General features: G+C 47.0%; 1 protein-coding gene across 1 annotated transcript in view; it reads left to right on the top strand.

Annotated features, from left to right (window-relative positions):
• Positions 1 to 18,612: 18,612 nt before the first annotated feature.
• Positions 18,613 to 26,222, top strand: part of LRR1 (leucine rich repeat protein 1) — a 209,804-nt gene continuing 202,194 nt past the window's right edge. The window contains exon 1 of the mRNA XM_044074279.1: positions 18,613 to 18,768. Coding sequence (XP_043930214.1) covers positions 18,751 to 18,768 — 18 coding nt within the window. The 5' untranslated portion in view covers positions 18,613 to 18,750. The remainder of the gene's footprint in view (positions 18,769 to 26,222) is intronic.

Genomic DNA, 26,222 nt, shown 5'->3' with positions numbered 1-26,222 from the left:
CCCTTCATATGAAGGACCCATATAGATACAGATAATATCTTGTGATAGTTTAGTTTTTTCTGTTGCTGTTTTCTCTAGGATGTTTACTAAGCAATCTAAGGATAGTAAACCTTCAGGTTTTAAAAAATGTACTAAGTGCAGCCAAAAAATGTCCATTACTGATGGACATACAGTTTGCGTGAACTATTTCTGAGCGGTACACCTTCAGGAGTCTTGTGCCATATGCCACTCCTTCAGTAACAGGGTACTAGTGGAGAGGAAGAACTGACTTTGAGAGGCTTATTGAAGACCCCTTTTTCAGAAGCTGTAGAAGGTCAACCCATTCCCCCTCTTCTAAATCAGACAAGTTGGGGAAAAGATAATCTTCCTCAGAGGCTCAGTCGGAGTCATCAAAAAATTGCAAAAAGTGTCATCTTCGGACCCGAAGGCTGTTGGGCCCAAAAAGTCTGCTACGCTGGCTCCTTCAGTTTAGGAGTTGGGATTTAATGTACGGAGCTGGTCCCCTGAATTGGACCAGTATCCCCAACCTTAATATCTCCCTTATTACAGAGTTCAAGATCTCCTTCCCCCTCTACTTGATCTTCCAGGAGCCTCTATGATGATGTAGGTCACATGGTGCGTAGGCTGCTGAAGACACTAGCACTTGCCAAATTGTCTGATCCAACTGACTAAGCCTACCCTTTTACCATAGATTCCTCCTCCGAGCCGATCTCTGACTTTGGAGCCAGAATGTCTAGAACTGATAGTAATTGAACTGTCTGAGCTGAGACCTATCCAAGGATCTTCGGGTCGGACTACTGCTCTGACATCCTCTGTTCCGTTTGAATTCTAGGAGCCCGACACTCTCTGGTCAGTTTTGGGGAGCAGAGTCTGATAGGACAGTTGTGTGATCCGACCTTGCCTCTCGGAGCTTCAGTGCGGGTGAGCTCAGCTCCTATATCTGTCTCCAAGTCAACCCCCTTGGTTCCAGGGATGCCCTCTGGTTCTTCAGACCGTGCAGTTTCCTTGGATCAGGGGCGGGGAGGGGTGTTCGAGGTGATGTGTACTGTCTCCACAGACAGGTCCACTCTCGGGTCTGGACGTTCTTCCCCCTAAGGCACTGATGTCTGTCTTGGCACCACTGCATCCACAGAGATGCGAAGAACCTAAGCCTCAGGATTCCCCATTGGGTGAAACCCTGTCCGAAATCTCTCCAGAATACCCTTCTGAAGAGGTCCCTCAGAGACTAGGCAAGAGGAAGCAGACTCCCCAAATGAGTCCATCACATCTGTTACGGACCTTGATGAGTCGGAAGGGTCCCCACAAATCGCCCTCTGAAAATGACATCCTGGAAATACTTAGAGAGGTGGCTGGAACCCTATCAACCCTTCTGAGGAGTCTGTATACCCTGAAGGCTTATGGGTCTTGCCCTTCCGCCATTTGGGTGTCTCAGCCTTTCGATGAACTGATGGACCTAGTTTGTCAAAAGGCATGGGAGTCTCCAGACTCTGTGAAGCCTGTTCCTTGGAGGCCAGACCAGTTTATCACGTCTCCTACAGACAAGAGTTTTCTTACAAATGGGGTCCCAGTAGATGCTATGTTGGTGGTGGTGGCCACCACAAAGGAGCTTTGAGACCTGCTCTTCTGTCCATCCACTGAACAGGGAGTCTGGTATAATGGACAGATACGTTAAGTGCACGTTTTCTTCAGCGACTTTTGCTCTTAGATCGCTGAATTATCTTGCCTACTTTATCAGACTTCAGAGAGATCTGAAAGAACTAGAAGATGCTCTCCAAGGTGCAGTAACTAAAGGGGTATCGGAGAAAGTTTCCTGTCAGCTCTCCACCTTAAATTCAATGCTAAATTCCTCCATGAGACTCATTTCCTATGCAGCATATGGAGCGAGCAGGGCGGCGGATTCAAGAATTTCCCTAAGGAGACATTCCTGGATGCACTTGTGTGACTGCAGAGCCCTTTAAATCTTCTTTTGTTAACACCCCCTTTCGACAGCTTGTCCATGTTCGAGCCAAAAGTCAAAGACCCACTTAGCAGGTGTGAACAGGAAGGGAAAACTCCCTGTCATAGGAGTCTGTTTTTTCCAGCCTTCTAGACCTTATCCAAAAGGTCAAAAGGGGGGTAAAATGTGGTTCCGAAAAATCCCAGAGAGCTTTCCAAGAGACATGTGGTGATTCTTCCCCCAGGGGTAGAGACACAAGCAGTAATGGAAGACGCCGGCCCCACGGAAGAGGGGGTCCGCAAAATCAGGATGATGGGGAATCTTTCCTTGGTAAGTGCTTCTGAAAGGAGGCCGGCCTGCCTGTCCATCTCTGGAGGTAGTCAGGGTTTGCTTATCTTTGTACCCAAAAGCCTGGCAAAAAATAAATTGACAAGTGGGTACAAAGCATTGTATCCAGAGGTTACTTCATACCCTTTTCTCTCCTCATCCCAAACATAAAAAGTATCCCTGACATTCCACCCAGTCCAAAAGGAGCAGGCAACTCTAGAAATTAAAGTTGCTAGAAAAGTCATCCCCGCAGACAAAACAGGATCCAGAACTTACTCTAGGTTCTTTTTTAGTTCCAAAGAAAATAGGGGACTGGGGACCTATCCTGGATCTCAGCAGATTAAACAAGTCCATAAGAAAGTCAAAGTTCCAGATGGTAACACTGCAGTCGATACTCCCATTTCTGGGACAAGACGATTGACTGTGCTCTGTAGACCTCTAGGATGCGTACTACCACATATAAAGATGGACAAGCGAACCAATTTGTGCTTTTGGCTGAGAGCCAGTCACTACCAGTTTCGAGCTCTGCCCTTTGGTCTCACTACAGTCCCTACTAGAGTGTTCACCAAGTGTATGGCAGTAGTCACGGTTCACTAGAAACGTCTAGGATTCAGAGTATTTCCATACCTAGACAACTGGCTCCTAACCGCCATCACCAAGCATCTACTATGAAAAGTGAGACCCCCCACCTTGCAGCTCTGCTCTCAACTAGGAATCGCAATAAGTAATGAAACATCGCCGTTATTGCCATCTCAGCATATAGTTTTTATAGGAGCCAGATCTAGATGCAACAAAAGTAATGGCAACCCCCCCAAAGAGTTCAGGTCCTATGACATCAAGTCAAAAGCCTACTTAAGCAAGAACAGTCCTGAAAATATTGGGGACCATGGTAGCAGCAATAAACTTGATTCTATTTGCACGTCTGCATGTGAGAATTCTACAGTGGCTATTGTTCACTCAGTGGTCCATGCAGCAACTACCCATGACCCACCAAATTTTGATAACAGAATCCTGTAAGAAGAACCTTAGTTGGTGGCTTCACTCCACTCATGTGACATTAGGTCAGCCCTTTGTTCTTCCACAGCCGATAGCCACGGTGACCAGGGATGCTTACCAGATAAGTTTGGGGGGGGGGCATTATCTGGGCAGGACAGTCAGTCACTTGGCAGGAACACGAGGCCCATTTGCACATCAGTGTCATAGAGATGAGAGCAGTGCTTCTAGTGTTGCAAGCATTTAAAGACTCTTCTGCTAGGAACTATTGCAATACAGACAGACATGTCAGTTGTGTGGTACATAAGCACGAAGGGACAAGGTCTTACCCCCTTTGTTGGAAGGCCCTGGGAGTATGGCAGTGGGCAACCTCCTCCCAGTGCTTTCTAGCAGCAACGCACATCCCAGGGAGATCCAGCGTGATAGCAGACGAGCTCAGCAAAGCGATTCTGATGCCTCACGAGTGGTTAAACAGGAAGTAGCGGAGATGATTTTCCGCAAATGGGGGCCAGCCTTGCTGCAACCTTTTCGCCACATCCATGAATGCCAAATGCAGCTGCCATCTTCCCCTAATCCCCCCTCTGGGGGAGTCACCAAGGGATGCACTTGTACATGATTCGCCCTTGGGTCTCGTCTATGCCTTCCCTCCCTTTCCACTGATACCAAAAATTCTTCCGAAAGAGTTCCTTGGGAATGAATCTAATACACATTGCCCAATACTGGCCTCGTCAGATTTGGTTCCTTTGGCTTCACCTCCAGGAGGAGCTGTGGATTCTGGACCCAGTTCCAGACCTCCTGACTCCTGCATCCAGAATGCTCCACCTCTCCCTTCAAGCTCTCAGATTGGCAGCTTGGTTGCTCAGATTCCAAACCTAGCCAGGCTCACTAACCTTTCTCCATCAGTGAAACATATGTTGTCTCATAAAGCTTCAACTAGGAAGTTTATATATGAGTAAATGGAAAAGATTTTCTTCTTGGCCTTGAATAGTAACATTGACCCCCTTATCTTCCCCAATCCCCTCCATTCCTGAATTCTTAGCAAAGCTATTTAATGAAGGCACAGCTGCAGCTACTATTCAAGTTCAGTTAGCAGTGATCTAATTTCCATATAGGTGAATCGGGGCCGAGTGTGATGTCCCACAGACTTTGCAAGGCTTTTCTTAAGGGCACTATTTTATTAAGACCACCCATCAAAGATCCTCCAGCACCATGGGACCTGAATTTTGTTTAATCCCATTTGATTCTTTTCCCTTTTGAACCAGCATCATCCTGTGATCTAAAGTACTTGACTTGGAAAATGATTCTCTTGATAGCAATCACTTCTGCTAGAAGAGTTTCAGTGCTACAAGCATTCTCTATAAAGCCCCCGTACAAACCCATCCTTTCTACCCAAAGTATGCTCGGAGTCTAATTTGAACCAATCCATAGAACTACCGGTCTTTTTCCCCCAACTATGGCAACAAGGCAGAATACATGCTACACCAACTAGATGTACATAGACAATTATTTTTCTACCTACACAGGACAAAGGACTTCAGAAAATCTGACCAATTATTTGTATCATTTTCAGACTCTAAGAAAGGTGTTTCTGTGTCTAAAGTAACACTTTCAAAATGGCTGTCAGATTCTATTACCTTTACTTACAAATCTCAAAACAAAGAACTCTCCTATAAAGTAAAAGGTCATTCTACAAGAGCCATAGCGATCTCTTCTGCCTTTTTGGCTAGACTACTAATTGGACACCATTTGTGCTGCAGCAACATGGGTAAGGCCTCATACCTTTATCACTCAATACAATTTGGATTTGGCCTGTAGGAACAGGGCCTCTTTTGGGTCCACTGTTCTGAAGAATATTCTCCCTTGAGCCACCCAAGAAAGATGGTGCTAGGGACGCTAGCCCAACCAGTTAAGAATAAAGGCAAGATAGGGCAACATCACATAAAGAAGTTATGTACTTACCATGACGTTCCATGTGTGTTGTCCATCTCGCCTTCATTCTTGCATCACACCCTCCTTCCCCCAGCCTTTGGCTCCTGGAGGACTGAACGAATACAATTGGTATTTAATGTTCTCTGATGATCTTCATTGCTCTATAAGGTGTATTAGTTCATTGGATACCTATTGTTTTATCAGCAAACAAGATCTGAGGAGCTTTACTAGAGCATGATGGGATAGGGTTTTAGCCACGAGCAAGTGGAAGACCTCGAGCTTTTGTATAGGCCTGAGTCGGAACAGAGTATCTGTTCCAAACCCAACCAGCTAAGAATGAAGGCGAGATGGACAATGCACATTGAATGTTATGATGAGTACATAACTTGTTTTATATTAAAAAAAATATCAACATAGTACTTTTATTGTGTTCCCATAAATATGGGTATTGCTGAATCGTTATGTGAGTGCATAACAGCTATAGCCTCCTAAAAAGACTTGAAACTGTCTCAAAATGGTCCACAATACTGAAGTGTTTTTTTCTGGATTTATCAGATACAGTTTATTATTTGTATTTATTTATTTAACATTTGTTAACCGGGAAAGTCCGACTTGGAGCCAAGCTGATTTTCAGCCGAGACCCAGGGAGAACTGAAACAGATGCATGTTGGAGCACCTGAAGGAAACCCACATGAATGCAGGGAGGACATGCTTTTCATGCAATATAATCAGTGCACTTTTACACTCCATCCCCCACCCCAACAGCCCAAGATTACAGCATATTAATGTAAACATGGTTTTGTCCAGCCTTTCTTCTTTTTTTACATTGCAAGGCCAATGTTTATTAAAACTAGAAAAAAAATACTTTACTTTAATATCGTTATTAAATGTAACTGTCACTGAAAAGACCAAGATAACCCCTGACTACATACTACACAAAACTGCTTCACTATTTATAACATGAAGTTTATATCATGAAATATTTTATACAAATACTGAGACAAAGGCGGGATACTGCCAGCACAGCTGTCTGGAATTTTATAAATTGTCATCTGTGAATATCAACATCCTTTATACAAGATGCTTGTTCTAAATGTATTAGAACTGTATGTCATGTATATCAAAACTGCTGGTTCAGAAGTGTATGTTTGAAAAGGTTTTTGCAAAGTGCTGTTTGAAATGTAACCACAGCATGCCCTACTGGAATATAACAGAAATGTACATGCACTATTGTAACTGTTTAAAGGTATGTATTTTGACAGTGGAAACTGGAATACAGGAAGTTAACTTCAGAAAATAGCTGAAATTAAATTACTTTATGACTACGCAATAAAAGATGGTATCTTTCAGTTTCAAGGCAGCAGGAGAGACAATGTCTGTACTAGGGAGCTTTCTGTATTGTCTCTAGCATGAAATAATTACTAGTCTTGAAATGTGGAGGAATGTAATTGATCTGAAGTAGTTGACTTCATTTTCTCTTCAGCCTGTGGATTACGGATCTGTATCTGATCCGACTCTGCTGCATAGCCAGCATCTGATCCGAGCTCAAAGCTCCTCACCTTACCCATAATGCCCCCATCTCCTTCCTCCCTTCAGATCTAGTTTGCTGCTGAAAAGTAAGCATTGTGGTCTGAGCTCTTAGCAGTTACCTGGGTAAGTAAGTGATGTTATGTGATCCTATCTCGCCTACATTCTGACTGATGGGTTCGGAGCCGATCCCTCGGCTCCGACGCTTTATGCCAAAGAGCGAAGTCTCTTATTGGCTGAGCTTACTATATCCCAGGATGCACCACTACCAGTCCCCAGATCTCGCTTTGCCGCTAACTTGCGTGGTCTCGAGCTGGGTGAGCTGAGTAGTATTTTTACTAACTTTTTTCTGTCAGAATTTTGCTGTTCTTGTCATAAAAAGCTGTTTTAACGGCTATTCTTCACTTTTGTGTGTGTTTGGAGTTTTGTGAGAAACTTTGTTGTGTGATTGGGCGTTGATTTTGATTTTAGGCCTCCTTCATCTTAGGGCCTTCCGGTCAGTCAACCCCTTAAACCTTAGAGGGTTTCAAAGTACCCTTGAGTTAATTGTTACGGATTCTTTACCTAATCGGCAGCTGTAAACCGATTATTAGGTAGTGTCAGTAAATCAGAAAGTCAAGTGGATAGTGTTGTTTTTCTGTCAGGGATTACCGTTTTTTTTGCTATAATGTCTCAGAATCCTAGGCCTTCGGGCTTTAAAAAATGCACCAAATGTAATTTCAAGATGTCTATCACAAATCACTCTCTGTGTGTATTGTTTGGGTGCAAAACATTTGCAAGAGTCATGCAGTGTGTGTCACGCTTTTTCCTCAAGGGTCCTCCAGGAGAGGAAAAATAAACTCATTCTTAAGGGTTTAATAAAACCTTCCTTTGAAGAAGCTTTGGCATCCTCTCCTTCTCCAGCTAAAAGAAAGGCGTCGGCTCCGACCAGTCCGTCGGATCCGACCGCCAAAAGACATAGGCAGGCTTCTCCTTCGGCTCCAAGGACTTGAACCCGAGGCGGCGAAAGTCTGCCTCGATGCCACCAGTCTCTACTCTTCTGGCTTCGGAGCCGATGGCTGGGGCATCGAGAGGCGGGTCACCTTCGTCGGCTCCACTGGTCTCGGAACCGACAAAGGTTGCCCGCTCAGACACCTCCTCGGCGCCGAAGTCCTCCTCGGCACCGATGGAAACTAGTGTGGGTATTCCTTCGGCCGATAGTCATCGGGTCGCCGAGCCGGTCCCCTAGCCCTTTGGGGCCGTTGGAGAGGCCATCTCGAACCCGTTCAGTATCCTCTCGGTCATGGAGGATGTCGGATTCGGATATAGACAGGGTGCTCCAAAGACTGTTCCAGTCCCCAGTCTTTCAAAATTTGTTTCAGCTCCGACCCAGTTGGCCAGATAGCCATGCCCATCCCATTGCTATTCCTCCTCCGACCGCTTGGCTCCGTGAGCAGGTGCTGTTGGAGCGGTGGAGATCTTAGGGTCGGCTCCGACCCTTACTCCAACCGGCCTTCGGGTCCGAGTTTGGTACACGGACTTCTTCGGCTGGACCGGGGTGATGTTTGGGACCTATGCTATCGGTTCCGAGCCTCGCTGTCGGTGCTGCAGCTGCGGGACTTCCGTCGGCTATCATAGCTCCGGGGATCGGACACTCCCAGGATTCTGTGGGTCCGGCTTTCAGAGCTATGAGGAGTGCCCCAAGTCTTGCCATCTCTCCGGCTTTACCGGCACCTTCCCTGGGCGTGGAGACTGGGTCTTTGGCAGTTCCCCTGTCCGTAGGCAGCGGAGCCCCTGGGCCTGAGGTTACCCCCATGGGGGTTCCCCTCCTCCTGAGGGTTCTTCGGAGTTGTCTTCAGAGGAACCCCCAAGGAAGAGATCGTGCAAGAGGAAGCACGTGGACTCCCCGAGTCTATTACATCGGACACTGATCTTGATGATGCGGAGGGGTCCCGGTCGTCCTCGGATGATGTCTCATTTGCAGACATCTTAGAGATCCTCAAACAACGGGCTGGATATCCAAACCCTCTGCTGATGAGTCAGTGCTCCTCAAGGCCTTTGGGGCTCAGCCCTCCGCCTCCTGGGTGTCTCCGCCCTTGAGCTCCTGGATTTAGTTTGTACATCCAGATACCGTGGAACCAGTCCCTTCTCGTCCTAATAAATTTGTCTGCCCCACCCGAGAAGGAGTTCCTCACTAAAGGCGTGGCTGTAGATGCCATGGTGGTGGCATCTGCTACACAACAGGACGTGGCAGAGGCTTCAACGTCCGTCCATCCTCCTAATAAGGAGTCTAGGAGCATGGACAGGTATGGGAAGCGCACCCTGACTTCAGCGGCCTTTACTTTAAGGTCTCTGAATTATTTGGCACATTTTACCAGGCTTCAGAGGGATCTGGTCAAGGAGCTGTCAGATTCCTCTCGGGTAACCTACCTGAGCAGCTAGCCCAGTCGGTTAGCTCTCAGTTGGCTATCATACGTCAATTTCTAACTCGTCCATGAGGCTCATTTCGTATGCGGCGGGGCGGGTGCGAAGCAAGCCACAGGCGTGGCTCTCGGAGACAAGCCTGGCTCCGCTTGTGTCAGTTTGCGGAGGCCTTCAAGTCTTCCTTCGCCGACGCTCCCTTTGATGGGTCCTCTTTGTTTGGACCTAAGGTTAAAGGCACCCTTACCCGCTGTGAACAAGTGGGAAAAACTTTATCTGCCGTAGGTGCCGTTATCCCACTCCCTTTCGGCCTTATCCCAAGGCTAAAGGAGGAGGGAAGATGTGGTTCCGTAAATCACGTAAGTTTTTTCCTCAACAGCAGGAAGATTCCCCTTCCAGAGGCAGAGGACGGGGAAATTTTTCTGGGAGACGCCGTCCCAGAGGCAGCAGAGGGCCCCGCAATTCTGGAGACCGTGAGTCCTTTCGTGGCTCTTCAGCCTCCCACACCTCGTGAGGGATTGCCCGGCTGTGCTGGTCCGGAGCCAGTCTGGTGCAGTTTTGCCAAGCACCTAAAAGCCTGGGAGTCAATCACTCAGGACAGATGGGTGCTTCGGATCATTGCCGGAGGTTACACCATCCCATTCACATGCTCACCCCACCGTCCAAAAATCCCGGACCCACCACCCAGTCAAAGGGAAATTGCAGCCGCAGAAGCTTTAAAGCTGCTAGAAAAGGAGTCATCCAACCGTCCCCACAGACCAGATCGGATCCGAAATAACTCGAGGTTCTTTTAGTGCCAAAAGACAGGGGACCTGAGACCAATTTTGGATCTCAGCAGACTAAACCAATCCGTCACGAAATCCAAATTCGAATGGTCACGTTACAATCCATTCTCCCATTGTTGGAGAAGGATGTTTGGATGTGCTCCATAGACCTCAAGGACGCCTATTATCACATACCGATACATCAGGCGTCCAGGAGGTATCTGCGCTTCAGCCTGGGAGACAGTCATTTCCAATTTTGTGCACTGCCCTTTGGTCTCACCACAGCCGCCAGGGTGTTCACCAAGTGTTTGGCAGTAGTGACTGCTCACCTGAGGAGTCTTGGATTCCAAGTGTTTCCCTATCTGGACGACTGGCTCCTGACTGCCACCACCAGGCATCTACTAATGGACAACCTCAAAGCCACCATCTACCTGGCTGCTACCCTGGGAATTACATTCAATTGGTCAAAGTCTGTCTTGCTGCCCTCTCAGCGCATAAGATTCATAGGCGCAGAGATAGGCTCAAGATTGATGTTTTCTTCCGAGAAAGGATCCAAACTTTACAAGGCCAGGTTCAAGCCCTGATTTCAAGATCCAAAGCCCCAGCCAGGATGGTCCTACAAGTTTTAGGTTCGATGTCTGCCACAGTTCTTCTAGTTCCTCTGGCAAGATTGCACATGAGGATTCTTCAGTGGCTATTGTCAACTCAATGGTCCTTTCAGGACCTTCCACTCAATCATCCCATTATAATTACAGAAACATGCAAACGGGACCTTCGCTGGTGGCTTCAGACATCCAATCTAAATCAAGGAAGTCCTTTGTTATTCCCTCTCCAGTGGTCACCCTGACGACAGATGCCTCCCAGACAGGGTGGGGGCATTGTCTGGGCACGTTAGTTCAGGGCTCCTGGCTTCCAGACGAAACTCTTCTCCACATCAATGTATTGGAGATGAGGGCGGTACTTCTATCCCTACAGGCCTTACACAGGTTTCTCCCTCAGGGCATAATCGCCATCCACACAGACAACATGTCGGTGGTCTGTTACCTAAACAAACAAGGAGGGACCAGATCTTACCCCCTTTGCAGAGAGGCCATGAGGGTGTGGGAATGGGCGGTAGCTACCAGACCCACATTCCGGAAATCAAATATACTGGCAGACAGATTAAGCAGGACAATTCTCTCTCGTCACGAGTGGTCCGTAAACAAAACAGTAGGAGGTCAGGTTTTCCGGAGATGGGGACGCTGCCGCTGCCGCGACCTATTTGCAACTCCACTAAACACAAGTGCAAAGGTTCTTCTCCTTGACTCCACATCAGGGTGAAGCAGCTATGGATGCTCTAGCACAACCTTGGCCAACAGGGCTACTTTATGCCTTTCCTCCGATTCCACTTCTCTCCAAAGTCATTCAAAAGCTTCTCAATTGGGGTCCTCAATGATACTGATTGCCCCATACTGGCCTCGTCAGGTATGGTTCCCTTACCTGAAGAAACATGCGGTGGACGATCCGTGGACTTTAGACCTAATTCGGATCTGTTAATTCATCAGTCGGGACAGCATCAGTCCCTTCACTCCTTGAAGTTGACAGCTTGGCTCCTCCACTTCCGACTTTAGTCAGAAGTCACACATTAGACCCGAAGTTATTCACATTTTATCTTCGCCCACAAACCCACCACTAAGAAATTGTACCTCAGTAAGTGGAAGAGGTTTGCTATCTGGGCTCAACTCAGGGCTTAGACCCTATCACTGCTCCAATCCCAGAGGTTTTGAAATTCTTAACATCCCTGTTTAATCAAGGATCTTCTGTCTCTACTATTAAAGTCCAACTAGCGGCTATCTCTAAATTCCACGAGTCCATGGATCCTCCATTGATGAGCAGCAGACTATGCAAAACTTTCATTAAAGGTGCGGGCCTGTTAAGACCCCCAGTTTTTCATCCTGCCTCCGTGGGATCTTGATTTGGTGCTTCGTGCATTAACATCTTCCCCTTTCGAACCGGCTGCTACATGTGAGTTAAAATATCTGTCTTGGAAAACGGCCTTCTTAGTTGCAATTACTTCTGCAAGAAGAGTTTCAGAGCTTCAAGCCCTGTCTATCAGACCACCGTACTTGATTTTTCACAAGGATAGAGTATCACTTAGGCCTAATCCATCCTTTGTCCCAAAGGTCTGTTCTAATTTCTGTCTCCAACAATCCCTAGAGCTACCAGTTTTCTTTCCAAAATTCTCCAATGAAGCAGAATACATTCTCCATAAATTGGATGTTCACAGGCAATTGCTTCTATTTAGACAGGACTCAACAAATTCGTAAGTCAGACCAATTGTTTGTGTCCTTCTCAGACAATAAATTGGGCAAAACCATCACAAAAGCTACTATCTCCAAATGGATTAGAGATTGTATAACTCAGGCTTATTCTTCTTGAATAAGCAACTTACAACATCTATCAAAGCTCACTCTACCAGAGCTATGGCGACTTCTATAGCTTTTCATTCCAAGCTTGCTATCTCGAGATTTGTGCTGCGGCTACTTGGTCCAATCCGCACACTTTCATTTCCCACTATAAATTGGATGTGGCATCTAAAGGCGAGCATCATTTGGTTCCACGGTACTCAGGAGTGTTTTCCAGTGAGCCACCCAGGATTCAGGTGCTAGGGCTGTCCCATCAGTCAGAATGTAGGATCACATAACATCTTTTAGTTATGTACTCACCATAACTTCAGATGTTTGGGATCCATCTACCCTCCTTCCCCTGTCTTGGAGATCAGAAGAGATTGAACGGTTTTGAGTTCTACTGTTTTATCTTGTTTCATCTGACGATGTTATATAAGCAGAGCGTGCATGTGTGCATGTATGCGGACAAACTAGATCTGGGGGACTGGTAGTGGTGCATCCTGGGATATAGTAAGCTCAGCCAATAAGAGACTTCGCTCTTTGGCATGAACCCATCAGTCAGAATGTAGGCGAGATGGATCCCAAACATCTGAAGTTATGGTGAGTACATAACTAAAAGTTTTTGGGGCTAATTTCTCTCTCTTGATCCTTTTCTATCTTTCTACCTCCTGGTACAAAAAAAAATCTTTTTCTCCTTTCCGATCTGTGGGTGTGCTGTGTGTGCCGTGTGTGTGCTGTGTTTGTGGTGTGTGATCATGGCAGAGACCCCTAAGCCAGGTTTCAGAAAGAGCAGAGTGTGGCCATAAGCTTTCCCCCAGCCAATGGCCACACTCTGTGACTGGTGTGTCTGGGGTCGGCCCATCTATAGACCTCTTGTTCTGTCTGTGCCAGGTTTAAACCCAGAGCACTGAAAGACAGGAGTAATGAGCTCATCCTGAAGGGCCTACTTCCCTCCACGGGTATGGTAGCCCCTGCACCCCCGGGTGTTGGTTCAGCCTCAGCTTCCACCTCTTCCCCGGTCTCTGAGACTCAAACTCCCACCAAGAGAAGTAAAAAAATGGACAGGCTGAGGAAGCAACCGGTCAGCTTCGACCAGGCCACCAGCAAAATCTAAGCCGATGGCCAGGATCTCCCTGGCTCCACTCTCCCAGGTTCTCCCCTGAGCGGGACACGTCCCGGATCCGGTCTCCCTTGCGGGTTTCCTCCCACCGTCACTCCAGACTGGTGTCGGTGGCCGCCTCCTCCTGTTCCACCTGAAGCCTCAGTGAAGAGGAGATGGATAGGATGATGCAGAAGTTCATCCATAGCCAAATCCAGATGGAAGTCTTGCCTGATTCCCCCCCACCCCTCCGGAGCAGGGATTTTGCAGTCCATTCTTTACCTCAATCACTCCTTCTCTTATCCGACCTTAGGTTTTAGAGCCTTTGGATCCGAGGACCCTCAAGGTTGATGCCGATGTTACCTTGTACCTCGACGCTGGTCATTGCCTTGAGCGGGTCAGATCCTACAAGCTCTGAGCCATAGCCTTGGCTTCGGATCCAAGGGGTTGTTGTCAGCTCAGTGTGTCTGAGTGCAGTCTTCCCCTTGCTGTCTCTGCTCCTACTGGCCTTTCGCAGGATGTCTGTTGTCCTTCTGCCTTTGAGGGGGTGGAGAGGGTACTCTTTCATTGAGACCCTTGACCCATCTCATCCTCTGACTCCACTCCAACTCTGTTTTGGGTACGGCCCTGGCCATCCTGTCATCTCAGGGACAGCCTGTCACCATTCTGCCTCAGGAGGCCCTCGCTTGAGAGCAGCAGAGTGTTGACTAGTCATCCCCAGATATCCCCACTGAGGAGGTTCTTCGTAAACGCACGTGCAAAAGGAGGCACTTAGACTCCCCACGAGTTGCTCACTGAAGACACTGATTTGGAGAAAGGGGAAGGTTCCCCCTGATCACCCCCCCCCCCGAGGATGTCTCCTTTGGAGACATCATGGAACTCCTCTGCCAAAGGGGGGGTGGTCTGCTCAAAAACCAACCTCTGACGACCAGTATTCCTAGAGGCATTTGACGCAGGCCCATCTACTTCCTGGGTGTCCCCTCTCGCTGATCCCTTAGTGAATCCCATAACATTTCTGTTGTGGAAGGAACCAGTCACGGTGGAGCACATCCCAAAATGCCCGGACAAAGTTCTTAACCCCCCTTCGGATAGGACGTCCTGGAACAAAGGGTCCCCTGTTGATGCTATGTTGGTGGCAGCTGCCACTAAAAAACACTCGCTCAGGAGAGCTCTTCAGTCCATCCTCCTGACCAACAGTCAAGGACGATAGAATGATTCAGGAAGTGTGTGTACTCTTCAGCCACCTTCTTAGTAAGAGCGCTGAATTACATGGCACATGTGATTTGGCTGAAGTGAGACCCAGTAAAGGAGATTGTAGAGTCTATCCCCGAGTCCATGTCGGCGGAGAACAAGATGTTTGCCTCTCAAATGGCCACTCTTGAAGTCTGTTGCTAACACATCTATGCGTCTCCTTTCCCATGCTGCAGAAGGAGCTGATTGGGCAGCTGGTACAGGCGTTGCCATCAGGCGACATGCTTGGCTTCGGCTATGTCAGTTCTCAGAACCCTTTAAGGCATCGTCCAACAATGCCCCCGTACAGTGGTTCTTCCCTGTTTGGGCAGTTGGTACGTGATACTTTGGTCCAGATTGAGAAGGATGGGGAGACACTGTCTGCCATCTGGATCCCCTTCTCCTCCCCTCAAAGATCCTTTTCTAGGAAATCGGCTAGGGGCTAAGATGTGGTTCTGGAAGTGTTGAGCATTTTCCCAGGACAATCAGGACTCTCATCCTTTAGAGGCAAGGGGGGGTTATGATGGATGCCGCCCTAGAGGCAGAGGAGGTCTGAGAAATTACTGGTCTCAAGGACAGTTCTGTGACAGACCTGGGCAGCAGCCCTGAAGGGCTGTCCGACTGCTGTTCCATGGAAGCAGTCGGGGGCTGGTTATCGCTACACCCAACGGAATGGGAGTCCATAACAGATCATTGGGTGTTGCAGATCATATCCAGGGGCTATTCAATTCCATTCCTCGAACCACCCCTTCCACCGAAACACCTCTTTGATGTCCCCCACATACAAAGGAAGGAAGCAGCACTAGAAATAGAAAAGCTGATAAATGAGTCATCCAAACTGTCCCCCTTGACCAGTCTGGATCAGGCATTTATTCCTGGTTCTTTTTGATGCCAAAGAAAATGGGGGACCTAAGACCCATTTTGGATCTATTCACCTTGAACCTGTCAGTTGCCAAGATGGTCACACTTCAGTCCATCCTGCCCTTCCTGCAGGCGAACAACTGGATGTGCTCCATCAACCTCCAAGACACGTACTACCATTTCAAGATCAACAAGTGCTCTCGGAGGTTCCTCTGCTTCTGGCTAGGAGCCAATCATTACCAGTTCAGAGCCCTTCCCTTTGGTCTCACTACAGCCCCCTGGGTGTTCACCAAGGTGATGGCAGTAATAGTGGCTCACCTGACGCTTAAGGGTATTCAGGTTTTCCTTTACCTGGACGATTGGCTCCTCAATGCCCCTTCCAAGCATCCACTTTGCCAAGCCAGGGATTACTTCCTTCTCCTAGCACAGAGGTTGGGCATCCCCATCAGTCTCAGCAAGTCATCGCTGACCCCATTTCAGACCTTAGACCTCATTGGGGCTGGATTAGACACTATCCAAACAAATGTTTTCCTTACTCCTGACAGGATACACAGCCTGAGACTGCATGTTCTTTACATCCTACAAGCTCAGTCTCCGACAGCAGAAGCGGTACTGGGGGCATTGGGGTCTATGGTGGCCACTCAATTTGCTACCCTTAGCGTGTTTTCATATGCAAGTTCTTCAGTGGACTCTGGCAGTTCAGTGGTTCCCATTTTCTCATCCTGTTCAAATCTCTGGAGTGTGCAAGGAACTCTCTTAAGTGGTGGATTCATTCCCCAGACCTAGCCCATGGGCGTCCCTTTCTTCCATCATTCCCCAAGACCACTGTGATTACGGACGCCTCCCAGCTAAGGTGGGGGGGGGCACTGCTCTGAAAGGACAGTCCAAGGCATGTGGTTCCCATCCGAGAACAATTTGCATATCAACGTCCTGTAGATGAGGTGGTGCTTCTCGCATTGCAGGCTCTTCATGCCCATCTTCTCCTAGGGATGGTTGCAAACCAGACAGACAACATGCCGGTGGTCTGGTACATCAACAAACGGAGGGGGGGGGGGCAGATCTTATCCCCTTTGCCGTGAAACCATGAGTGTGGGAGAATGGGCGATCTCCACCGGCTGTTTTCTGGTGGCAATGCACATTCAGGACGGTCCAACATCCTAGCAGACAGGCTCAGCAGATCTCTCCTGATGCATTATGAGTGGTCTCTGAATCCTTCAGTGGTGGAACACATCTTTCAAAAGTCGGGTCAGCCTTGCTGCAATCTATTTGCATCTCCTTCCAGCACAAAATGCAGTGAGTTCTTTGCTCTGAACCCTTCTCGGGGGGGGGGGGGGCCTTGAGACGCTCTGATTCCTGCTTGGCCTCCCGGTCTTCTGTATGCTTATCCTCCTCTACCCTTGCTACCAACATTTCTTCAGAAAGCTCGCAGGCTGGGGAGCTTCGTGATCCTCATTGCCCCATTCTGCCCTCGCCAAATCTGGTTTCCCAGTCTAAGGTCTTATCTAGTAGCTCCACCATGGACACTGGATCCAGTTAAGGATCCTATTTCTCATCCCTCAGTGATTTTCCATCCAGACCTGGACAAATCTAAAGTACACAGCTTGGCTGCTCTAGTTTCCATGATTATTGGGACTTCTGGTTTATCTTCTCATGTTAAAAATATTCTGGTGGCGTGTCGTAAGTCTTCTACCAGGAGGTTATACCATAGCAAGTGGAAATGTTTTTCCTTATGGGCTTCGCAGCATGCATTGTATCCCTTTACTGCTCCAGTTTCTGCGGTGTTGAATTTTTCAACAAGATGCCAGTTCGTCCAACTGGCTGCAATTTCTAACTTTCATGTGGGGGAAAATATGACTTTGTTGGCTTCTAAACTTTGCAAGACCTTCCTTAAGGGTACTTTTCTTCTGAGACCCCCGGAGAAGGATCCTACACCTCCATGGGACCTTGCCTTAGTCTCGTCACCCTGTGAACCTGCAGCTTCAGTAGATTTAGTTTGTCTTGTAAGACTGCATTTTTAGTTGCCATCACTTCGGCCTGGATATTGTCAACTTCAGGTGCTATCGATCAAGGTTCCTTATATGATTTTTCATAAGGATAGTGTCTTTGTTTACTAACCCATCTGTTCTTCCCAAGGTTGCATCAGAAGCAAATATTAATCAGATCCCCAGTCTTCTTTCTAAATTTTCAAAATAAGGGAGAATACAAATTACACCTGTTGGATGTACATAGAGAATTAGGATTCTGTTTGCACAGGACAAAAGCCTTTCGTAAATCTGACCAACTTTTCATTTCTTACTCGAAACCCTTTTTAGGGAAGCCGATCTATAAAATTACTATTGCCTGCTAGATTTCCCAATGTATTATTCGGGTGTATTCTGCCAGGAGAATTTCCCTGCCAGGTCAGGTAAAAGCACATTCTACTAGATCCATGACTACTTCAGCAGCCTTTTGCTCCAGATTGTCATTGGATGGTATCTGTTCTGCAGCTACTTGGTCCTCACCTCATACCTTCATTTCACATTACAAACTGGACATGTATCCAGGAACGGATACATGCCATGCTCCAGAATATCCTTCCATGATGGCCTCCCAGGTTTATAGTAGCTGGGGAGACTGCCCCACAGGTTGAAGATCAAATTAAGTCAACTACTTCAGATAAAAAGTTATGTACTCGCCATAACGTTCCATTTGAGTAGTTGGACTTGATTTGTTTTCAACTATCCCTCCCTCCTTCCCCCTACCTTGTCTGATTTGTTTGAGGATAATATAGATGTAGAACTTGGACACCTTCAAGATGTCCTTTGTCCTGCTTATTGTTTTGAGAGGCTTTTCCTGATAGTGACAAGGTCTTGTTGGGTCGGGTGTAACAGGTTGGGCAGCAAACTTGATCTGATGGGAGGAGGGAGACCGGCGTTATGGGTAAGGGGAGAAGCTTTGAGATCAGATGCGGGATATGCGACAGTCAGATCCAATACGGATCCGTAACCCACAGGTTGAAGACAAATGAAGTCCAACTGCTCAGATGGAACGTTATGAGTACATAACTTTTTTTTTTTTTTTTTTTTTTTAACTTCCAGCATCTGCCAAGGATCTGAAGCCTATGTATTTTCACAGGTATATGGTAAATACTGCCAGGCTTCCAGCAGTTGGGCTTTCATCTGGGAACCGGAGTCAGATGACCAGACATGGTGTCATTCTGCAAGCAATCCCAGCAGTTACATTTGAGAAGTCTCTTAGAGAGCGTGCATTTTGTGTATTCTGTCTTGGACCCAGCAACAAGACCCATTCACCACACACATGCCTTGCTCTAATGAGGTAAGTTTCTTGGGAACAGTATAATTCCCTTAGCTTCAGTCAGGAATATAGTGAAGATTAGTTTAGATATTTTTTTTCTTTGAGACTGTTCAGCAATATTTTAAATATTTCTTGTAATTTTGAACTCTGTCACTGTGAATGATTACAGAGTATTTTCTTGTTCTTTTATTATTTATTGTTGTATTTAAACCTTTTATTGTGGCTGGTTTGTGTAGAGATATTTCACTTTTGATAGCACTGGTATATTTATTTGGTTTCTCTTTGTGGGACACTCCTAATAGCCTTGCCCTTGGTCCAAGTACCATTTTTATTAGTATTACACAGTAAGATTGGGCACCCTTTGTTAAGGGCCTTAAAGTAGCTTATAGAGTTGACTGGTTGCAGTGGTAATTAACTTAGTCTGAGCAGAAGGGGGTATAACTAGTAAACCTGTGCCAACCTCTCGTGGGTGTGTGCCGTATAGTCTGAGCACATGGGGGCATAACTAGTAAACCTGTGCCAAATTTGTGTGCGTGTTAAAACTCAGTGTGTGGGTCAGTCAGACACTTGGGCAGGGACACAAAGCACTGGCTGGGCAGAGAGGGTGCTGGTAGGTCTTGGCTTGGTCACTCAGCTGAGATCTTAACTCTGTAGTTGTGCCAGTGGGGAGTCAACTGGGGATCTGTAGAAAGAATGAGAAAAATGCTCCGGACTGACTGTGGTCTCTGTGTGCTCTTAAGGGAAGTTGTACTTGATGCAGAGCGCTGCGTCCCCGACTGTTGACAGTGGTGAGGATTTGAGGCTCCTTGATTACTGGTCCATTGTTGTGGCGTGTCAAATACTGTTAAGAAGATTTTTTTTTTTTCCTTTTAGTGCCCTCTTAAATGTCTGTGACTTAAATGGTGGTATATGCTTTGCAGTCCACCCACAAGTTTAACAAAGTCAACAAAAGTCCAATCTTTCTTAGCCACTTTTTATTGCAAAGCCATTCACTAATTTCAGTGTTGCCGTTTCATTCTGTTCATCTCTATTGCCAAACACCAGAGCCTGGTTAAAGTCTAAGGTACTACCAGTTCGTATAGTCAATTCCTGTGCTTTCTTCTTTCTCTCAAGAATTTTCATTTGGAACATTGGAAAACCATTTCACTGGCAGTGTCCTCAAAAGCTTCGTCAGAAAAGTGAGAAGCAGAGCCCCCTTCTATATGATAGCTTGCTTTTTGTTGGATATACTTCTTTCCTGTTTAGCCTGGTCTGCATCAAAATGTCTTTGATCCTCCAGGAAGAAATTTTCTGAAGACAGCTAGATACAGCAGCTTGACACTCTCAAGCCTGCCTTTCGACATTACTTATTACTGACATAAATTTGCTTTTCTTCTGCTTTGTATACAGTGAATAATCATTTTTCACAACACTCTGCTGTCTCCAGTTTTTAATACTTTGGCCTTCTTTCACAGTTTTGTAAAGATAAATCCTTTCGGCTGGTACGATTGCATCTTTACTAATACAGGTCTTGGTTGCTTACTTTTCTTTACTTTTTAAGAACATTTTTTTTTTACTTTAGCATACTTACAATATATACACAGGAAGAAATTCAACATCATGGTGTTATGCAATATTAGGAATACATTGAATCATCAAGATAATCTTATACACTTAACACTAAGTCTTAGTATTTCAATAGCAACATTTCAAGGCATCCCAGCTGCTAAAAGTCTTAGTATGATATGTAGATTTTGTCCTGATCACTTTTAGTTCTACATTGTAATGTTCAGTTTAAAAAATCTTTGAATGTAGAAACTGAATTAGATTTCAATTTTTTTTGTAATAGCTTTTCTAGCTACTGCCAGGAAACTCCAGAACAGTTTTGGCTTTTACAGATAAAGGAAATAGAACATTCATTAGTATTATTGATCTAGTTAAAGAAAATTTATCAGACTATATCCCCTTAAAGCATACCTATCTCTCTTACCAGTATACATTTAATTTTTCGCAATACATAAAACATATGTCTAATTAGATTTTATATCTTTACTACATCTCCAACAGAGTGAAGAAGTCATTTTACTAAACGGGAGTAAGAAACATTCTGTGTATGTATTTCCACATAAACACTTTCCAGTATAAATTTGAAGGCTTGCTAACTGATTTAAGTAACTAAGTTTTATTCTTACCATCTATTGCTTTCTCATGGCTGGGTTTGAGGCTTAGTCTGTGCCCTTTCAGTTAACAAGTCTTGCAGTGGAATATCAGTCCAGTTGCTTATTTGTGCTTTCATAAAATTAATAGTCTGATCTGAAGTAGTTAACTTAATTTTATGTGCAACCTGTGGGTATTCGGATCCATATCGGATCCGAGCCGGCCACTTTTCAGGCATCTGCTCCAAGCTCCTCCCCCTTACCCATCACCATCTCCTACCTTCCCCCAGATCTCGTTTGCCGCTTTGTGCATCAGCATCATGATCTCTGTAGCTCCAAGTGTTTGGTTGTTAGTAAGTGATTATTGGTGGCTTTTTTGCTCTATTTAGTGAGTGTGTTGTCGGTCAGTTCCCTTTCCTCCCCCATTTGCCGGTTGTCTGTTTAAACTTTACAACAAACTTTTTTTTTTTTTTTTTTTTTTTAATAAAGTAGTGTAGTAAGGCCCTCCCTCCTGTAGCTGTGTGTGCTAGAGTGTTAGCTTTAAGTAGGTTGGCTGTGTGTGTTAGTATTATGGCTGATCAGCCAAAGCCTACCTTCAAAAAATAGTGTGTGGCCATAAGCTTTCACCAGCCGATGGCCACACTCTGTGCGTTTGCATGGGTGTTCCCCGTCTTTCCGTTCAGTGCAGCGTGTGTGCCAGGTTTAACCCCAGGGCCTTAAAAGAAAGGAAGGCCAAACTGGTTGCAAAAGGCCTTCGACCAGTTTCCTCCTTGGATTCATTGGCCTCGGCCTTGGCTCCTCCAGCAGTTGCTCAACCTCCCCCTCAGGCTGGGACTCACCCTCCCACTAGACCTGTTGAAGGGGAGGCGAAAGGAAAGGACAGGAAGAACAAGGACAGAGATGAGGGGGGATAGGCCCTGTAAATCGTCTCCATAGCAGGAGCCCTTCCCTAGCCCGCCTTCTAAAGTATCTAGGCCTACATCTCCTCGGCTCCACTCCCCTAGGTTCTCCACAGTGCCCTTGGATCCGAGGCCTTCATCTAGGTTGTCGCAATGACCAGCCAGATCAGAGTCTGTCGCCTCCTCGCACTCTACTCTGAGTTTGATATGGACAGGATGATGCGATTCATTTGGACCCAAATCCAAATGGGAGTCTTGCCAGGCCCCTCTCCCTCTGGAGGGGGGACCTCAATGCTACTCTTTCATCCAATTTCTCCTTCCCTGATCCGGCCTGCGGTTTCGGGGTTTATGGATCCGAGGATCCTCTGAGCTGGGGGTTTGGTGCCGACTGTTCCTCCAACCTCTACTCTGGTGATTACCTTGAGTTCCTCAGATTAGACCAGTTCAGATCCGAGCAACTCTTTGGGATGAGGACAGGGAGTTGGATCCAAGGGGATGGAGGTGTCTTCGGCTCCGACTTTGTCAAATCCGAGCCATTCCTTCGGAGCTCCTGCTACTCCTGCCTCGGCCCCGATACAGCGGTCCCGGGGTGAGCTTTCTCCTTGTTGGGTGCTAAGGAGGTGTGCTGTCCATCGGCGTTTGACGTGGTGGAGGGGGGTTCTCTCCCAAGGATAGAGACCCCAGCCTATTTCCTTGGATTCCGCCAAGACTCCCTTCAGCTTGTCCCAGGGACAGCCTGTGCTAGAGAATCCCCAGGTGTTACCCTGGAGGAACACCCCCCCCCCCCGTGGCTAACGAGCTATCTTCAGAGAATCCCACTGACGAGGGTCCCCGTAAGCACACGTGTAAAAGGAGGCACCTCGACTACCGCGAGTCCTTGACCGAAGACACCGATTTAGATGGAGAAGGTTCCCCCAGGTCACCTCCCAAAGATGTCTCCTTTGGAGACATCATGGAGATCCTCCGCCAGAAGGGATGTTAGTCAGCCCCAAAGCCTTCTATGGATGAGTCAGTGTTCCTGGAGGCTTTTGGCATGGGCCCATCTACGTCCTGGCTGTCCCCCTCCTATGGATCTCTTAGTGGATCTTATCACCACGTGGGTATGGAAGGAGCCTGACACCATAGAGCCGATACCAAAACGCACGGACAGGATTCTCTCTTCACCCTCCGACAGACAGGCCTGGTACAAAGGATCCCCGGTGGATGCTATGGTGGTTGCAGCAGCCACCAAGAGGGACCTGGCACAGGAGAGTTCCTCTGTCCACCTTCTGGGCAAGGAGTCTAGGGCGGTGGGATCGATTTGGGAAGCAAGTGTTTTCTTCAGCGACATTTTCCATCTGAGTGCTGAACTATTTGGCACACTTTATACAACTGCAGCAAGACCTAGTCATGGAGTTCGCTGAATCGCCCCCAGAGTCTTTGTCGCCAGAGGACAAGCGTCTGTTCTCCGCGAAAATGTCGACTCTCAAATCAGTATTGAACATGTCCATGCGTCACCTTTCCCATGCCACGGAAGGAGCGGCTAGGGCAGCTGGGACCAGTGTGGCTATGAGGCGACACTTTTGGCTCAGGCTGTCAATTCATTGACCCCTTCAAGGCATCTTCCACAAATGCTCCCTTCAATGGTTTTTCTCTTTTTGGGAAGACAGTACGTGACACTCTGGTCCAGAGCAAAAAGGTCGGGAAGACTTTGTCTGCCATCGGAGTCCGCTTCTCTAGCCCTCAAAGATCCTTTTCTAGGAATCCGAGAGGGCAAAAGAAGATGTGATTCCGAAAATCAGTTTTCCTGGGGCTCTCGAGACAACTCGTCCCCTAGAGGCAGGGGGTGACAGGACAGACACTGTCCCAGAGGCAGGGGGGCCGAGGAAATTTGGGTCTAGGGAGACCTTCTCAGACAGGCCTACGCAGCAGCCCTGAGGGGTTGCCTGACTGTCCTCCTCTGGAGACAGTCGGGGGAAGATGATCATTGCACCCAACCAGCTTATGAGTCCGTAACTGCAGATCGTTGGGTGCTTCAAATAATATCAAAAGGCTACGCCATCCCGTTTGTTACCCCTCCTGTCCAACCAAAGCGCCTCCCAGATGTTCATCGTGTTTCACTGTTGCAGTCATGACTGTAGGGTTCTCCCCTGCCGGCAGGCAGCCCCAGGTCGGCCAGAATCTCAAAGTCTGAGTCCGGCGTCGGCTGTTCAACCATGCTCCCTGACGTCAGAGCGCCAGGAGTACAAAGCTGACAGCCGACGCCATCTTCTCCAGTCTTTTTTGCCGTGCGGTGATAGCAGTTCGCATTTGCCGGTCGGCGGATTCCTGACGAAATTTTACTGATGCACTTCGGTCCGAAGAGTTTCTTCTCCACTCAAAGCTAAGTACCCCGTTGGGGAAACTTTTTTTCTTGCTCTACTGCGATGTCAGAAAAAGTTAATAATTGTATTTCATGTGGGAAGCAAATACCTCATAAGGATTTTCATTCTTACTGTATTCCTTGCTTGGGCCCTGACCACGACGTAGCTAGTTGTCGGTTTTGTGCTAAATTCAATCAACGTACAATTAAGCGAAGGTACGATTTTGCTTTTCATTACTTCGGTAGGCGCTTTAACTACAAAATGTCGTCTGATACGGTCCCAGCTACCGGAGTTCATAAACGTCGCAAGGATAAAGACAGGCCTCCGAGGTCCAAATCTGATGATAGCGCACAAGCGGAGCCAGCTTCAGGTTCGGCCGTCGTCAATGAGGCGCTTTTGCAGCCCCTGTCGTCGGCCATTTCAGAACCGAGGGCCGAAACGGACTCTCATGAGGAGCCAACCAGGCCTTTAAATATTTCTGTTGCAGGACCTTCGACAATGCTCCTTGATGGGTCCGGAGCCGCTGTGCAGGTACCGGCTTCCGAAGGGGTTTTCAGGCCTACTCAGCTACTAATAAAGGCAAAGACAAAGGCAAAGACTCCTTCAAAATCAAAGACTTCTACACAGGCTTCTTCTGAACCAGCTCCCAAGTCACAGAAACAGTTACTCAAGATGGCGGAGGATTTACTTACTATGATTAGGGGTTCTCATCCCCCTCCAGACAAAAGGCCAAGACAGGATGTTTCTTATGATTCCTCTGATCAGGCTTCTGTTTCCTCAGTTTCTTCTGATCAGGATTATTCTTTTCCTCCTTATGAGGATTCTGATGCTGAAGAATCCATTCCTTCAGCTTCTCCCCCTGAGGATTTCTCCTTTGGGGAAACTTTGCATGAAATGAGGGAACATTTCCACTGGGAAGGACAAGAGTCTTCGGAATCCAAGAAAAGACTGAGGGAATTTCTTCTTCTTCTTCCCCAGCATAGACCTCTGGCTATTCCTCCTGTTTTGGATATTGTGGATGATGCCTTTTCGGAGGCTAACTTAACCCCTGACTCTTTTCCTCCTGCTCCTGTGAAGCCTGATAGATATTACAGGGTTCCTGATTCCCATCAGTTTTTCTGCTGACCCTGAAACCATTTCTCAGGGACCTAAGGGAGCTAAGCCCGCTTCTGCCAAAAATCCTACTCCTACTGATAAGGATTCTCGATCCTTAGAAAGATGGGGCAAAAAGGTCTACACTTCTGCTACTTTGTCCATTAGGGCTTTAAACTGTCAGTTTCATATGTTTAAATACCAGCAATTTCTATTGTCTGTCTTGAAATAAAAGCTTACTTCCATTTCTGCCTGTGCAGAGGATAAGGAATTACATGATTTATTGCATGCCACTGAACAGGTTGGAAAGCATGGTTTACACTGTGGAATTTGATGCCTTGGAGGCTTCTTGTAGGGCTGCAGCCTCTGGCACAGTTATTAGGAGGCATGCATGGCTAAAGGAACAAAATTTACCTGAACAGGTAAAGGCAAAATTATTGGATGCTCCTGTTCAACCTAATGTTTTGTTTGGATTGAAAGCTGAAGAGGTGATTAAAAAGATGGAGGATAAGGCGAAATCAATGCAAACAGTTAAAGATTTCTTACAAGTACAGCCTCCTAGATTTAGCAGGAATTGGCCTTCAAAAAATTGGTCATTTCCCACTAGGCCTCAGAGGGGTAGATACAGACGCTCCAGAGGGAGGCCTCTAATCACAAGCTGCTTATAGACCAAGACAGTGGACTGCTTCCACCCCTAGGGAGGAGAGGACAGGTCATAATCTCAAAGGAAACAAACTCAATGACTCACTCTGTGGGGCTACAGGAACTTCTTCCTGGAAGCCCCTCTCGGAGGAAAACTCTCTTTATATCAAAATTGGACTCAAATAACCTAAGACAAATGGGTTTTGGATGTGGTTTTACGAGGTTACAAATTCCATTTTCATACCTTGCCAAAGCTGCAAGCGGATGGCCAGACCTTCCAAAACATCAATGGACGGAAGCCTTAAAACCAGGTGGAAGCTCTTTTGGCTATGAATGCCATAGAACTGGTTCCTCTTTCAGAGATG

Source organism: Protopterus annectens, chromosome 6.part0 (assembly GCF_019279795.1).
Source record: "Protopterus annectens isolate FY-2018-M chromosome 6.part0, PAN1.0, whole genome shotgun sequence".
Classification (NCBI taxonomy): domain Eukaryota; kingdom Metazoa; phylum Chordata; order Ceratodontiformes; family Protopteridae; genus Protopterus; species Protopterus annectens.
Note: the sequence above shows the minus strand (reverse complement) of the source record. Positions and strands in the feature narration are given on the sequence as shown.